This window comes from Leucoraja erinacea, chromosome 1 (genome assembly GCF_028641065.1).
Source record: "Leucoraja erinacea ecotype New England chromosome 1, Leri_hhj_1, whole genome shotgun sequence".
Lineage (NCBI taxonomy): Eukaryota > Metazoa > Chordata > Chondrichthyes > Rajiformes > Rajidae > Leucoraja > Leucoraja erinaceus.
The window spans coordinates 145,842,123-145,856,429 of NC_073377.1; the positions used below are offsets into that span (position 1 = coordinate 145,842,123).

General features: G+C 42.0%; 1 protein-coding gene across 1 annotated transcript in view; it reads right to left on the reverse strand.

Annotated features, from left to right (window-relative positions):
- Positions 1–8,548: 8,548 nt before the first annotated feature.
- The window catches only part of LOC129702984 (probable ATP-dependent RNA helicase DDX60), an 81,966-nt gene continuing 76,207 nt past the window's right edge, over positions 8,549–14,307 (reverse strand). Inside the window, exons 34-37 of the mRNA XM_055645118.1 lie at positions 12,095–12,249; positions 10,862–11,013; positions 10,697–10,759; positions 8,549–8,816 (exon numbers count right to left, since the gene is read on the reverse strand). Of these exons, the coding sequence (XP_055501093.1) occupies positions 8,711–8,816; positions 10,697–10,759; positions 10,862–11,013; positions 12,095–12,249 (476 nt within the window). The 3' untranslated portion in view covers positions 8,549–8,710. The remainder of the gene's footprint in view (positions 8,817–10,696; positions 10,760–10,861; positions 11,014–12,094; positions 12,250–14,307) is intronic.

Sequence of the window (14,307 nt, forward strand, 5' to 3'; positions counted from 1 at the left end):
AAAATGCTGGAGTAACTCAGCGGAACAGACAGCATCTCTGCTTGTCCCACTGAGTTACTCCAGCATTTTGTGTCTACATTGCCCTCCATAATATTTGGGACAAAGACCCATCATTTATTTACTAGCCTCTGCACTCCATATTTTGAGATTTGTAATGGGAAAAAAATCACATGTGGTTAAAGTGCACAATGTCAGATTTTATTATTTTGGTTTCACCGTGTAGAAATTACAGCAGTGTTTTTATACCATTGGATTTTTTGATGACTGGTGTAGCAATCCACACCTGACTCCTGAAGAGTGTTTCTGATCTGTCGGACAGGTGTTTGGGGATTTTTCTTCATTATATAGAGAATTCTTCTGTCATCAGCTGCGGAGGTTTTCCTTGGCCTGCCAGTCCTTTTGCGATTAGTCAGCTCACCACTGCTCTCTTTCTTCTGAATGATGTTCCAAACAGTTGATTTTGGTAAGCCTAACGTTTGGCTGATGCCTCTAACAGTTTTATTCTTGTTTCTCCGTCTCATAATGGCTTCTTTGACTTTTATTGGCACAACTTTAGTCCTTCCTTTAGTTGAAAAACAGCAATAAAAGTTTCCAAAGGTGATGGAAAGACTGGAGGAAAGACTAGGTGCTGAGAGCTCTCTTATACCTGCATTAAGGAAGCATTAAAATACACCTGAGCAATTCCAAACATCTGTGAAGCCATGTGTCCAAACATTATGGTGCCCTGAAATGGGGGGACCATGTATAAACACAGCTGTAATTTCTACATGGTGAAACAAAAACGTATAAAATTATCCTTTAATAAAATCTGCCATTATGCACTTTAACTACATGTGATTTTTTTTCTATTACAAATCTCAAATTGTGGAGTACAGAGGCAAATAAATAAATGATGGGTCTTTGTCCCATTATGGAGGGCATTATATCTTTGATTTAAACCAGCAACGGCAGCTCTTTCCTAAACATTTTGTTTGCTCCACTGCAAAATCTCTTCATGGTATGTCTACTTTGAAGAAGTACAGATGCTGCCTGTCCTGCTGAGCACATCAACGCCTCTACTTCCTGAGAAGATTACGGAGATTTGGTATGTCAGAGAGGATTCTCTTGAACTTCTACAGGTGTACAGTATATAGAGTATAGAGCATATTGACTGGTTGATCATGGCCTGGTTCGTCAACTTGGAAAGCCCCGGAGTGAAAAAGACTGCAAAACGTTGTGAACACCGCCCAGTTCATAACCGGCTCCGACCTCCCCACCATCGAAGGGAATTACTGGAGTCGCTGCCTCAAAAAGGCAGCCAGCATAATCAAAGACCCACATCACCCTGGCCACACACTCATTTTACTCCTGCCATCGGGAAGAAGGTACAGGAGCCTGAAAACTGTAATGTCCAGGATCAGGAACAGCTTCTTCCCGACAGCCATCAGGCTATTAATCACCCAACCTCAAATAAGCTTTGAACTACAAGACTATTATTGTTATTATTGCACCTGTTATTTTTTTTTATGTATACGTATGTGTGTGTGTGTGTATATATTATATGCATTTATATCTATATAATTAAAAGTCTCATCTTGACCACTTCCTGTTTGCACTGCTTATTGATTTTAGAAAAAACGCTACCACTTACGGCTGTGATTTTTGGCCATCTTAGTCAGAGTCCCCCTCCGCTGTGCAGATCAAGAGGATTTTTCCCATTGATGACAAATAAAAGACTTATTAATGTTTAAAAAATGTTGAGATTTTCTCTCCTGTCAATCACGCCATGACGGCCACACCCCTTCCGGTGTTAGGTGAATGACTATAAAACCCAGACGTGTGGGCGTGGCTCAGTCTCTGCAACATGGGGGAGCTAGAGGTCACGACTCTCTGTCTGAGGTGTGAATCAATTGAACACACTGAATGTCTACTGCACTGTGAGTGTGGTTTTTATATGGTTTTGTGGTGGTTTTACGCTGCTTGAAATGGCACTTTAGTGGCCTTGCACCCTGCTTGAATGGTATGAAACTACACTTGAGTTTGGTGGCCTTGCACCCTGCTTGAAATGGTATGAAAGTGCACTTGAGTTTGGTGGCCTTGCACCCTGCTTGAAATGGAATTTCAAGGAATAGCCGTGTCAACTGCCAGCCCACCAGCCGTTAGTGAGTTGCCAGCACACCAGGCTTGAGTGACTGAGCAGACAGCCCAAGAATCCAGTTGGCCCAGAATGTCCATACTAGCCCTCTGGAAACCACTCCCTTCAGCCCACAACACCTATACTAGCGCTCCAGAAAGCCCCCCATTGGCCACCAATATTGAAATTGGTGGAGGTGGAATATTGCGTTGGGGGACCAGCCCTTCCTTGTGTCCCATTCCCCAATGCAATATTCCACCACTCACTTGCCTGTTTCCCCAACGCAACGGCGGGAGCATTCTGTAGCCGGGGACGGGGATGGCTTCCGTGGGGGAGGGGAAGGGGGGTGGTACATGGGCTCACTGGTACCCAGCTCCGGCCGCACTCCTGGCTCAGGACCCGGCTCCAGACTCACTCAGCTGCTCCCGTCCCCAGCACCCGTTGCGCTCACAGCCCCTGCCCACGAACACAGCCCGCCCCGCCAGGGAAAAACAGCCTCCAGTCCGCTGCTTCAGCTTTATTCTGGGCGGCTTCTTCACATGCTCGCGGACTGAGCCCCGCCTCCGGGGATTTATTCTCCAGCGGGTGCCGGAAAGGGTGTTACCTTCATGGTGACCGACAGGCGAGAAGACCAATCTGCTGATTTTTTAACCTTCATAACTTTTGTAATCTTCCACCGATCAGAACAAAACTTGGTGGCTTGGGGCAGAGGTGAACGGTGAGTAAGGTGGCAAAAACGTTATAGCAATATACGGTACCGTTTATGCGCAAATTTAAAAACAATGCAGACCGGAAGTGGTTTTAGTAATAGTATAGACGATAGATAGATAGAAGAGTATAGATAGAAGATGTGTGTGTGTGTGTGTGTGAGTATTTGTGAGTATGTGTATATACACACACACACTGAACTTTTTTCTCTCGTTTATATTGTTTAGTGTACTATGTTGACATTTTCTGTTCTGCTGCTGCAAGTAAGAATTTCATTGTTCTTTCTGGGACAGATGACAATAAAACACTCTTGAGTTACTTCAGCATCCTGGAGAAACACATATTGGAATGTTCACTTTACTAACCGATGATCAGACATGGTCCACCAACACCATCTCCCTAGTTAAGAAGGCACAGCAACGCCTCCACTTCCTTCGACGGATGAGGAGAGCTGACCTCCCCCCCTCTGCCCTCACGACCTTTTATAGGGGTGCCATTTAGAGCATTCTTACCAGCAGTCTCTCAGTCTGGTATGGCAGTTGTTCTGCTGCTGACCAGAAGGCCCTACAGAGAGTGGTGAGGACAGCTGAGAAGATCACCAGATCACCCCAACCAGCAATCCAGGACCTATACCCTTCTCGCTGTCGCAAGAGAGCAAGCAATATTATCAAAGACACCACTCACCCAGCACACAAACTGTTCACGCTCCTACCTTCCGGTAAGCGCTACCGCAGCATGCGGAGCAAAACCACCGGATTCAAAAACAGCTTTTCCCTCAGGCCATCAGACTACTCAGCACACTTAAGATGAACAATACCCAAACAAAGACAACAAACTGTGAAAATAACTTTGGCTCAATGTCTCCAGCACTTTTTCTATATTGCGCCTTTCATTGTTGCACCCTGTTTAAAATACCTCAAAGGTTTTGCTACATTTTGGCACACTGTGAATATTTTAAATAATGTATGTCTATTGTCTATTTTTATTGATATGTTGTCTGTCTGTGTTTTTAATATTACTTGCACATTTGAAGTATGGGGAAACGTAATTTCGATCCTATGTGTAACTACTGTTGCATAATTGAATTGACAATAAAGATACTTTGACTTTGACATTTCTTCTCAGTCTGCTGGAGTGACATTTGAGTTTCTGGTTCCGTCACTAATTCCACATCTCACTCCCTGTGACCAGTCTGGTCACAGAGGGAGCCAACTTGAAGAACGACACTTCATCATACACCTCGGCATATCGCAGTCTTCCAGACTCAATGTTAAATACTTCAACTTTTGTCAACTCTGTTCGTCTGGGTCAAAACTGGGCATTTTGCCAGTCATGCATCTGTGACTTTGGCTCATGTTTTCTCTCTATATGATACAATACGATAGAACTTTATTTATTCCAGGGGGGAAATTGGTTTGCCAACAATCATAAAACACAAGAAGATACATAAAATTAAAATAACGAGTATAAAGTCCAGGATTGGGGAGGGGAAAAGGGAGTCAGTCTACCCGACGACAGAAGGGAGAAGAGTTGTGCAGTTTGATAGCAAAAGGGGAAAATTATCTCCTGTGGCATTCTGTGCTGCATCTTGATGGAACCAGTCGGGTGCTGAAGATGCACATCAGGTTGACCAGCGTGTCATGGAGGGGGCAAGCTGTATTGTCCCAGATGCTCGGTAGTTTGAGGAGCATCTTCCCCTCCAAGACCATCTCCAGTGAATCCAACTTCACTCCCAAGACGGAGGCAGCCTTCCTGATGAGTTTGTTAATTCTGTTGCCAATTCTGTTGCCGTCCGCGGTCTTTGCCCTGCTACCCCAGCACACGATAGTCTGAAGAAGGGTCTCGACTCAAAACGTTGCCTATTTCCTTCGCTCCATAGATGCTGCCTCACCTGCTGAGCTTCTCCAGCATTTTTGTCTACCACCGATTGATAGAACATTTGCAACATCTTACTGCAGATGCCCTCAGACAATACAGACGCCTCTGTCCGTTATAATGTCTCAACATTCCTGGCCCAGTCGGGTTTACTGTCCAAGTACTCCCAGGTATTTGTACTCCCTGGTAAACTGCACATCCACACCCTTGATGGAGACAGGGGTGTTGCTCTCCTCCTAAAGTTCACCACTAACTCCTTAATCTTTTCAGTGTTGAGTTGCAGGTGATTCAGCCCACACCACTCAAAAAAGTCATTGACTACACCTCTGTATTCAGCTTCCGTCCCCTTACTGATGCAGCCCACAATTGCAGTCACCTGAAAACGTCTGCAGGTGGCAGGAGTCAGAGTCATATCTGAAGTCCGAGGTGTAGAAAGTGAACAGGAAGGAAGAGGACCATCCCGTGTTACTCACTACCATGTCCGAGCTAGTTCTGTAGCCTGACATACTTTCTACTCATATTTTCTTTTCTGGCCTGCTCAGCAAACCAACAGCTCTGCTACTGGCAACACACACAAAGCATATACTGATTCTAACTGCCACATTAACCCACTTAATATCAACCTCTTAGAGATATTGCTCTTGTTCTACCTATTCCACTGACCCCCTCCCCCGTTCCTGCATAGCTGATAATCAGGTATGCTTGGGACTGGCGATTCTGGATACTTGAGACCCTTCTTCAGACTGAAAGTCACAAGAAAGGGAAACAAGAGATATTGACGATGTAGAGGTATATAGAACAATGATTGAAAAATATACAAAAATGTAATGATGATAAAGGAAACAGGCCATTGTTAGCTGTTTGTTGTTCAGACCTACTGAAGAAGGGTCTGGACCCAAAACGTCACCCATTCCTTCTCTCTAGAAGCTGACTGTCCTGCTGAGTTACTCCAGCATTTTGTGACTTTAAGTCTAGGTCTGAAACCAGTTTAAATTTAAGACTTGATAAAAAGCCATGGATCAGACAGAGAAATCTCAATTTGGAGGGATTTAAGAATGTGTTGGAACGGTTAGGCAAGAATGGGATCCTAATATTAATTTCTGGACACATTCCAAAACTAGTTACTATTGCAATATATCCAAGGCATTCTAGGACATACTGGAAATGTGTTAGTTACTCAAGTTCTTTTCTGTTCAATAAGGGGTTGAACATTCTGGCATGGGCAATCGGCTTCAGGAAAAGCCCTTCACAAACTTGCAATGTCAATGACCTACAACAATGCCAACACAGTTGTAATCTACAACAATCTACTAAATTCAATGACTGACATTTAGGATTATCTTTCAAAGCATCATTTCATGCCTGCAAATGTAAAAAGGTTGTTGTATAGATTGTGATTATCTAAAAATTGAATTATAAATCCATATGGCTGTAATTGTCTGTATTTTTGTGTCACAATTGAATTTGATACCTGACTACAATAGAAGGAATTTTAAAAGGCACCTGCAATTGCAAATGGTTTAAGCTTTCATCTTTTACACTAAAGGAAGGGTAACAGGGGAACAGTAAGAATCACTTTCCCCATGGTGGGGGAATCTGAGATGGGGAGAGGGGGGGAATAGGTTTAACATGAAAAGGCAGGTAAGGTGGTTTAAAGGGAACAAGAGAGGACATCTTCCCAGATTTAGTTTAGAGATGCAGCAAGGACATGCCCTCCAGCTTACCAAATTCATGCCAACCATTGATCACCGGTTCACACAAGTTTGACATTATCCAACTTTTTTTATCCATTCTGTACACATTAGGTGGAATTATTTGAAGCCAATTAACTGACAAACACATCGTTGGGAGGAAATGAGAGCATCTAGAGGAAACCGACATGATCACAGAACTCCACAGAAACAGCACCTGAGGTCTGGATTGAACCAACCTCTGGCTTTGTGAGGCAATAGTATACCAGCTGAGCCTTGGTGCAAAAATGGTTGAAATCTGGAATGTGCTGCCTGATGTGATTGACACACACAAGCATGTTAATCACAGACATAGTAGACTGTGGAGCTAATGCGAGTATAATGGGATTATTGAGATGGGTGTGACCGTTGGCAATGATGCAGTGAACCAAAAGGGATTGTTTTTGTGCTGTACAACTCTTTTTCTAAAGAAATAACAAAGATAAAGTTTTAAATGATACATTACACTAATGGGCCAGTGGCCAGTATTTATTCCTATTAAATCCACTCCGTTATTCTTCACCTAAACCAAAGGGCTGAATGGCCTACTCTTTGGCCTATTGTCTATTCCTCTCACCCTTTCTAAATATGCTTATCCAACCTCCCTTTAAACACATTACCATTTACTCCAATGGCTCAGTGATGCTGAGCTCTACATTCTTATCACTTTTCATGTAATGACATTTCTTCCAAATTTCCCATTGGATTTTGTGATGACTGGTGTAGTAATGGCCGATAGTAATGCTCTGCTACATGCATTGTGCATAGTTAATGTCTCTCTCAAAACCTTATTGAAATATCAGGTTATGCTCAGCAGAAAGAAAAACACAGACTGTTCATTTTACATGCATAATCCTCACACTCCCAAAAAAACAGAATTAAATCCAATGCCCTGCAAATATTTACCTCCCCACATTGTAAAATTTGTGGGATTTGGTAAACAAAATAGTTGTAACCCACTTTAGGGCATCATGGTTATGAAAGATACAACCAAGGCAAATCTTAACGTAAATTTCAAACTGTCTCCAATAATGTTTCAACTGGTACCACCCACCCGACTTCATTTTAAATAAGAACTCAACATTGCTGCTTTTCAGTGCCACAATCTTTAGGTTTTAGGGCAACAACTGCAATTAGTTGTTGCAATTGTTAAGAATTTAATGGCACTTCACTAGATTTATTTGCTGACCCTGCAAGAACAATGCAGAAAGAGCTGTTCAAGCCCAAACTGAAATTGGGACATTAAATCATGCAGTTTACTATTTTGTTGAATGATGACAAATACTCAACATTGGTGAACCACGTATTGTCAAGGAAGCATTAGTTTAAAATGAGCCAAAGACGACGGTGCCACAATTAAGCCAATTGTTAAAATTGTCTTTATTTGAGCAAAATATTGTTTAAAAAAAGATGCTTTATATTTTAATAGCTGAAATTCGTGTCATATACTCATTACTGGCATCCATTTTAACTTAATAACACATAAATTTAAACATGATAACAAGATGCAAAATACTTCAATGTAATGGCTTTTGACATCACTGATGGACCGTGATGGAAACTGCTGTCAAGATTACTTACATTTGATCATGGGGGAAAAAGACCTAAAAGATCACCAGCTGGCTTTGTGCCAGTCTCTGAATACGTGGAGAATAGATAAAAGCCATGTGGCTTTGGGACTTTTTTTTAACGCGCAGAAGATCAAATCACTCAAACTAGCCAATGAGAAGTAGGACAGGAATGACTTTAATCTAATTAACATGTCAGGGCCATGTGAACAAATACTATGGGTGATATCGGCAGTGAAAACCCAAACCTCTAACATTGTGGCACTGTATATCGAAGCTACATACCACTTTATAGTACTTGATTACAAATATATCAGTTGAAATGTTAGGTTTGTACATGGTTATACAAAAAAATGAACATGATTGGTACCTCTTGTCAAGCAGCAAATTAAAAAAAAGAAATATTTTGGGGAGAGGGCAAACGTTACCATTATATCCAATGCAGAGGCCACCAGTAACGTTTAGTATTAGAACGCTTCTTTTCATACAATGTTGACCATCTTTAAGTAATAAATTGAACGTAGTGCAATTAAATTTCAACACAATACATGAAATTATCTACTTTTCAGTTTTATTTTATTGTTGACATTACTGAGCTATACGTTTTCTAAAATGTTCACATGCCCTACACAACATATTCATGTATCAACTCCCCTACATTCAGCAGCAAGAATCCTCAGAGCATGTGAACAAAGCAGTTTTAAATTGCATTGATATTAACTCTTTATCTTTTCAAATTTCTGGAAAAATGTATCCTTTAGTTGTTCAAAGGCCAAAACAACAAGATCTTCTTTGTTGTCACATAGTTCCTTGAAAGACGTGCTGAAAAATAAAAATTGTTTTTTTTTAAAACATTAGTATAACTTCATCCCAATGTGTGATGCTCATTAAGAACGTGCAACAAAGTAAGGAATATTGAAATATAATGGGCTACTTGGGTTGAAAGGAATCCACAACTATTTAATACTAGTGCAGTTTTGGTCATCCCAATATTGTGTGGCGTTTTGGTTATCCCATTACACAATGGATGTGGTGGCTTTGGAAAGGGTGCAGAGAGGTTTACCAGAATGCTGCCTGAATTAGAGAGTTTTAGCTACAAGGAGAAATTGGGACAACTTGAATTGTTTTCTCTGGAGCGTTGGGAGATTGAAAGGAGATCTGATAGAAGTATATAAAATTATCAAGACACTTATACAAGGTCGACAGAACTTTTTTCCCCAACGTGGACGTGTCAAAGATTAAAGGGCATTGCTTTAAGGGGGAAACTTTAAAGGAGATACGCGGAACATGTTTTTCTTTTAAACAGAGTGGCGAGTGCCTGGAACACACTGCCAGGTGGAAGCAGATTAGATAGTGGTGTTTAAGCAGCTTTTAGATATGTGGATATGTAGGCAATAGGGGGATATGGATCACATGCCACTAGTGATTAACTTGAAATCTTGTTGGTAGAGATATTGGGAGCTAAAGGGCCTGTGCTGTACTATTCTCAGCACTGTGAACTGGTTTTACATTACAGAAGTCCTGCATACGCAACTGAAGTTGGGAAGGAGCCGTTTGTGGATGCAAGATAAAAGTGAAGGCAACTTAGGACCCAAATATAAGCAAACTAGTTAAAGTGTGATATAAAAAGTCATAAAAATCTCAAAATGTCTGAATGGTGCAGAACAACCAAGTGCTGCATTTGGATTTCATTAAAAATTTAAATGGTCAGAAAGCTGGGAGCACCACCAAGCAAAGGGCATGGACGTCTGACCTGCTTTCATATCAAAATCATATTTTATACATTAAGTTAAACTCTTCAGAGGTTACAGCAAGCAGAACCTTTCCAAATCAAATGGACACCATTTATTAAATAGCGGTATTAGATTATTTAAAATAAATTTACCGTATTGCCAGGCAATGAAGACGCTATTTTTTATCGGAAAATAAGGCCCGAAAATTTACCTGCATCTTGGGTTGTTAGCCAAGATTGATAGACTTGACGATCCCTCAGCATATTGCCAAGTCTATCCTCATTGCTGGCAGCTAATTTAAAAGGACAGTGCTGCTGGGGGGGGGGGGGAGAAAGAGTTCCTTTCACAGGGTGTGGGGAGTCTGGCCCGGGTCCGCACGGCCTGGTTGCACAAAGTAGCAAACTTGACTGGGCCGCCAGAGGTAAAGTTGCGGGGAGGGCAGGAGCGTTTAGAAGAATCTCACTTAGTAGGTCGGGTGGCTGTGAGTGGCCACCGGGACTAGACAGCGAAACCGCCCGCCACCTCAGCACCTTCTGCCGGCTCACCCACAAGCCAGCTACGGTGTCCTTCAGCACAGGCGCAACCGGTGGAGGTGTTGGTTGGCGGGTAGCTGCTGCGTGGAAGGCTGGCTGCTCCGTCTCTCTCGCTCTCCCCGTTATGTGATCTCCCTGAGCCAGGAAGTCCCCGTCCCTCAGACGTGAACCGCACAGCGCAGTGTGGGACAGGCGAAGATGGAGGCTCCCTGGTCCTCATTGTCTCCTAGAAGGAGTTTCACATCTTCCTTTCTACTCACTAAACCAAACCTTTGTTCCTGACTCGCTAGCCTTATTTTCAAAATTTAGCAACTCAAAAATAGGGTGCGTCTTCATTGCCGGGAAATACGGTAATGCAATAGAATAAATTTCACGCTGGCAGTATGGATGAAACATCATCCTATAATTCAATAAAGAAAAACATATTCCTTCATACCTGATTGAGCTAAGAGTTAGTTGGAATTCATTGAGGACATTGTAGGCGTCACCCAAATGCAACCTGTAAAGTAAAAAAAAAACAAATTAAATAATTTAACATGTACCTGCACCTCTCCCCAAGACTGACACAGCATGGTATATGTTCGACTGCAGTTTCACTTACATGTTGTCAGTTAACAAAGGCTTTAGAGAACCATGTCTGTAGAAGTCGATGACATAAGCATTCAGTGGCATCTTCCTGCCATGCTGATCATACTTTGTTAAGCTTAGCAGAGGAATGTTGCTTGAAAGGACTTCAATAGTACGCAAAGAAATCTGTAATGATAAATTGTAAAAGAATATGGTTGATCTTTAACACAAATATTTGAAGTCAAATTCAATTAATTAATTTTCGGATAAATGAAATTAGCATCTTTCTTGTATTATATGGTCGTCAGAAATTGTTCACATTACATACAAAGCAGATACATGAATCTTTGCAGTTCCCAACAACTACAACCCAATCAAGATCATCATGTGCAGACACACATATAGATTGCAACTCAAATTTGAGGCCACTTTATAAAAACCATTTTCACATGGATGGGCACAAAAAGCTGGAGTAACTCAGCGGGACAGGCAGTATCTCTGGAGAGAAGGAATGGGTGATGTTTTAGGTCAAGACCCTTCTTCAATCTTACGAAGGGTCTTGACCCGAAACGTCACCCATTCCTTCTCGCAAGAGATGCTGCCTGTCCTGCTGAGTTTCTCCAGCATTTTGTGTCTATCTTCGGTTTAAATCAGCTACTGCAGTTTCTTCCTTTACATGGATGGGAACTCATCTCAGTCCTAAATGGCCTACGCCTTATTCTTAAACTGTGACCCCTGCTTCTGGACTCCCCCAACATCAGGAACATTTATTCTGCATCTAGTCTGTCCAATCCCTTAAGAATTTAATGTTTGCATATTTTATATGTTTATAACTAGCTTTTGTTACATTCACCAATATACCATTTACCAACGTGTGACTTCACTCCTAAAATCTCTTGAACAGCAGGGTGAAAGATTTAAAGATATTTCAAGAGCACGAACTTGTTATGTGCACTGGATACGATTCGGAACAATTACATTCTTTCTCGCTGAAGCTTAGAATTCACAACAGCAGGTCATTTCACCACTGGACTTGCTCTACCATTCAACATCATGGTTGATCATACACCGAAAAAACTTGCACCCATTCAAAAGCCTGCTCCCACCCAAAACTTCCACAATGATTATTTTGGTGTCCAAAAATCTATCAATTTCAGCCATATTTCAAAACCACCATGCAGGCAAATTACAACTTATTTCAGTCTAAAATGACTGACCATTGCCTGATATTTTTTTCCCTTGTTGCAAGTAACAAGGTGCAACTTACGCTGTCTACATTGGTCGTCTTGAACAGATCCAAATTAGTAATCCCAGATAAAGTTACAAATGGAGACACTGCTGTTCTGGGATAATTTTGAAGTCCAGTCAACTGAGTTATGAATTCAGAATTGGATTCCTGGGGAGACCAAGCACCACCGAAGGCTGGGGAGAAAAGGCAACAATAATCAGTATCCGTTAAATTTCATGAAATCATACCCGTTTTTAAAATAAACATTTAGGTTCTGTTTTAGAATCTCTGGTGGGTTATTTTCGACTGATGCTCGGGGAATCAGTAAAATTATGTTTCCATGAACGGGAGAACAAAGCATCAACTCTACAACTAACTTCCACCCTACCCTGAAATTAATTTAGCCTATGAAAACTCTCTCCCATTTCTCAATTTCTCTGTTGCCACATAGGAAAGAATTTCTATTTCTACTCCTGCTACTACCTTGACTACAACTACACCCATTCTTGCAAGGATGGCATCTCTTATTCTCAATATCTTAGTCCCAGTCGTATCTGTGAGCCTTTCATGACGAGCCTTTCCAATCTTGGACATCCGAGATGTCGTCTTCCATAGGAACAAGTGGTTTCAGTCCCGCTTTTGTGGATGAAGCCCTCGCTCACCTCTCCTGTGTGCCACAGTTCTTTCCCTCTTCCCAAACACAGAACAAGTTCATCAGTTGGACATTTCACCCCACATTCAACACAGCATTCTCTGACATTTTTGCCACCTTCAACGTGATCCCACTACTAGTGGCATCTTCCTGTCCCCACTCCTCTCCACCATCCACAGAGACCATTCCCTCTTCAACACCTTGGTTCACTAATCCCTTCCCATATCATCCCCTCCCCAGGAACACCAGTCTTTCACGTCCATCGTGGCTGGTGTCAGAGGTTTACGTGCACTTCCTCCAACCTCGTCTAATGCACTGTGTTCCCGAAGAGGGCTTCTTTACATCGGTGAGATCAAGTAGGCTAGGCGATAATTTCGCTCTGTCCGCTAAGGCCTGCTGGAGCTACCAGTTACTACCGACCTTTGTCATTGGCCTACTCCATTGCCAGAGCAACGCCACATGTAAAGTGGAAGAGCAGCACCTCATATTCCACTTGGGCGGCCTATAACACAACCGGATGAACACCAAATTCTCCAGTTTCAAGTTACACCCCAGTACACACCTTTCACATCATCCTAGTCGGCCTGCTCCTTTTCTCTCCTTTGTCACTAATTTCCCACCTGTTCATCCCACAGTCCCAATTTCCCATATATTCTCTCCACCCCCCCAGTCCACTTCGTTTTCATACTTAGGTCTTCCTTTTTTCCTAATCTAACAAATCTCTTTCACCTCTAACCTTTGTCACCTCCCTATATCTGCCCATCACTTGCCAGTAGCCCCCTCCCCTACCCACCTCTTTTTCAGCTTTCTCCACCCTACCACAATCAGTCTCAACAAGAGACCTGACGCAAAGTGTCATCTATTAATTCTCTTCAGATGCTGCCTGACCCGCTGATTTCCACCAGCGTCGCGTTTTGCTTTTACAGTAAATCAGCCAATATCCATAACTTTATGCCAATCAAACGGATGCAAGCACCACCGAGGATGCAAACTGTTTTGAATTTGAGTGCAAGGTTATTATCACTGTCAGAAAGAGCATTACAAATAAATTTTGAAAATTGAATAAATAGTGAAATTAAATAGATGCATGGGGAGAGAAAAAAGAATATCATGGATAGGATGACCCATTCCAACGGCCATATGGATTCTACAAAACATCAATAACAAACACAGGGCAGGGAGGGCCCGATTAACAATTCAACAGGCAATCTAAAAAAATGTCATTAAATATCAATATTGCCCCCTCTTAAGACTCCGTGCTTCACAGACCATATCCCAGTGGAAAAAGCTGAAACACAAAACATCCTGAAAACAGTTAGTTTGCATTTAACACATTTTCCTTGATTATTGGTAGCTAAGCCCAAGGGCTAGTTGACGACAAAAGCTTGCATCCAGTTTTATTTTAGAACCTTCCTAAAGACATGGATGATATTGGAAATTATTGCCCATTAGTGCCTTGACACCTTCTTGACACTTGGTCCAGCAATAATTCAAGAGTGAGGAGTGTTTAATTGGCATATGTACTGACCATAGAACAAAGTCCTGACTTGCAGCAGCATAAGAGTCCGGTAAACACCATACAGATGAATATTATAAACAA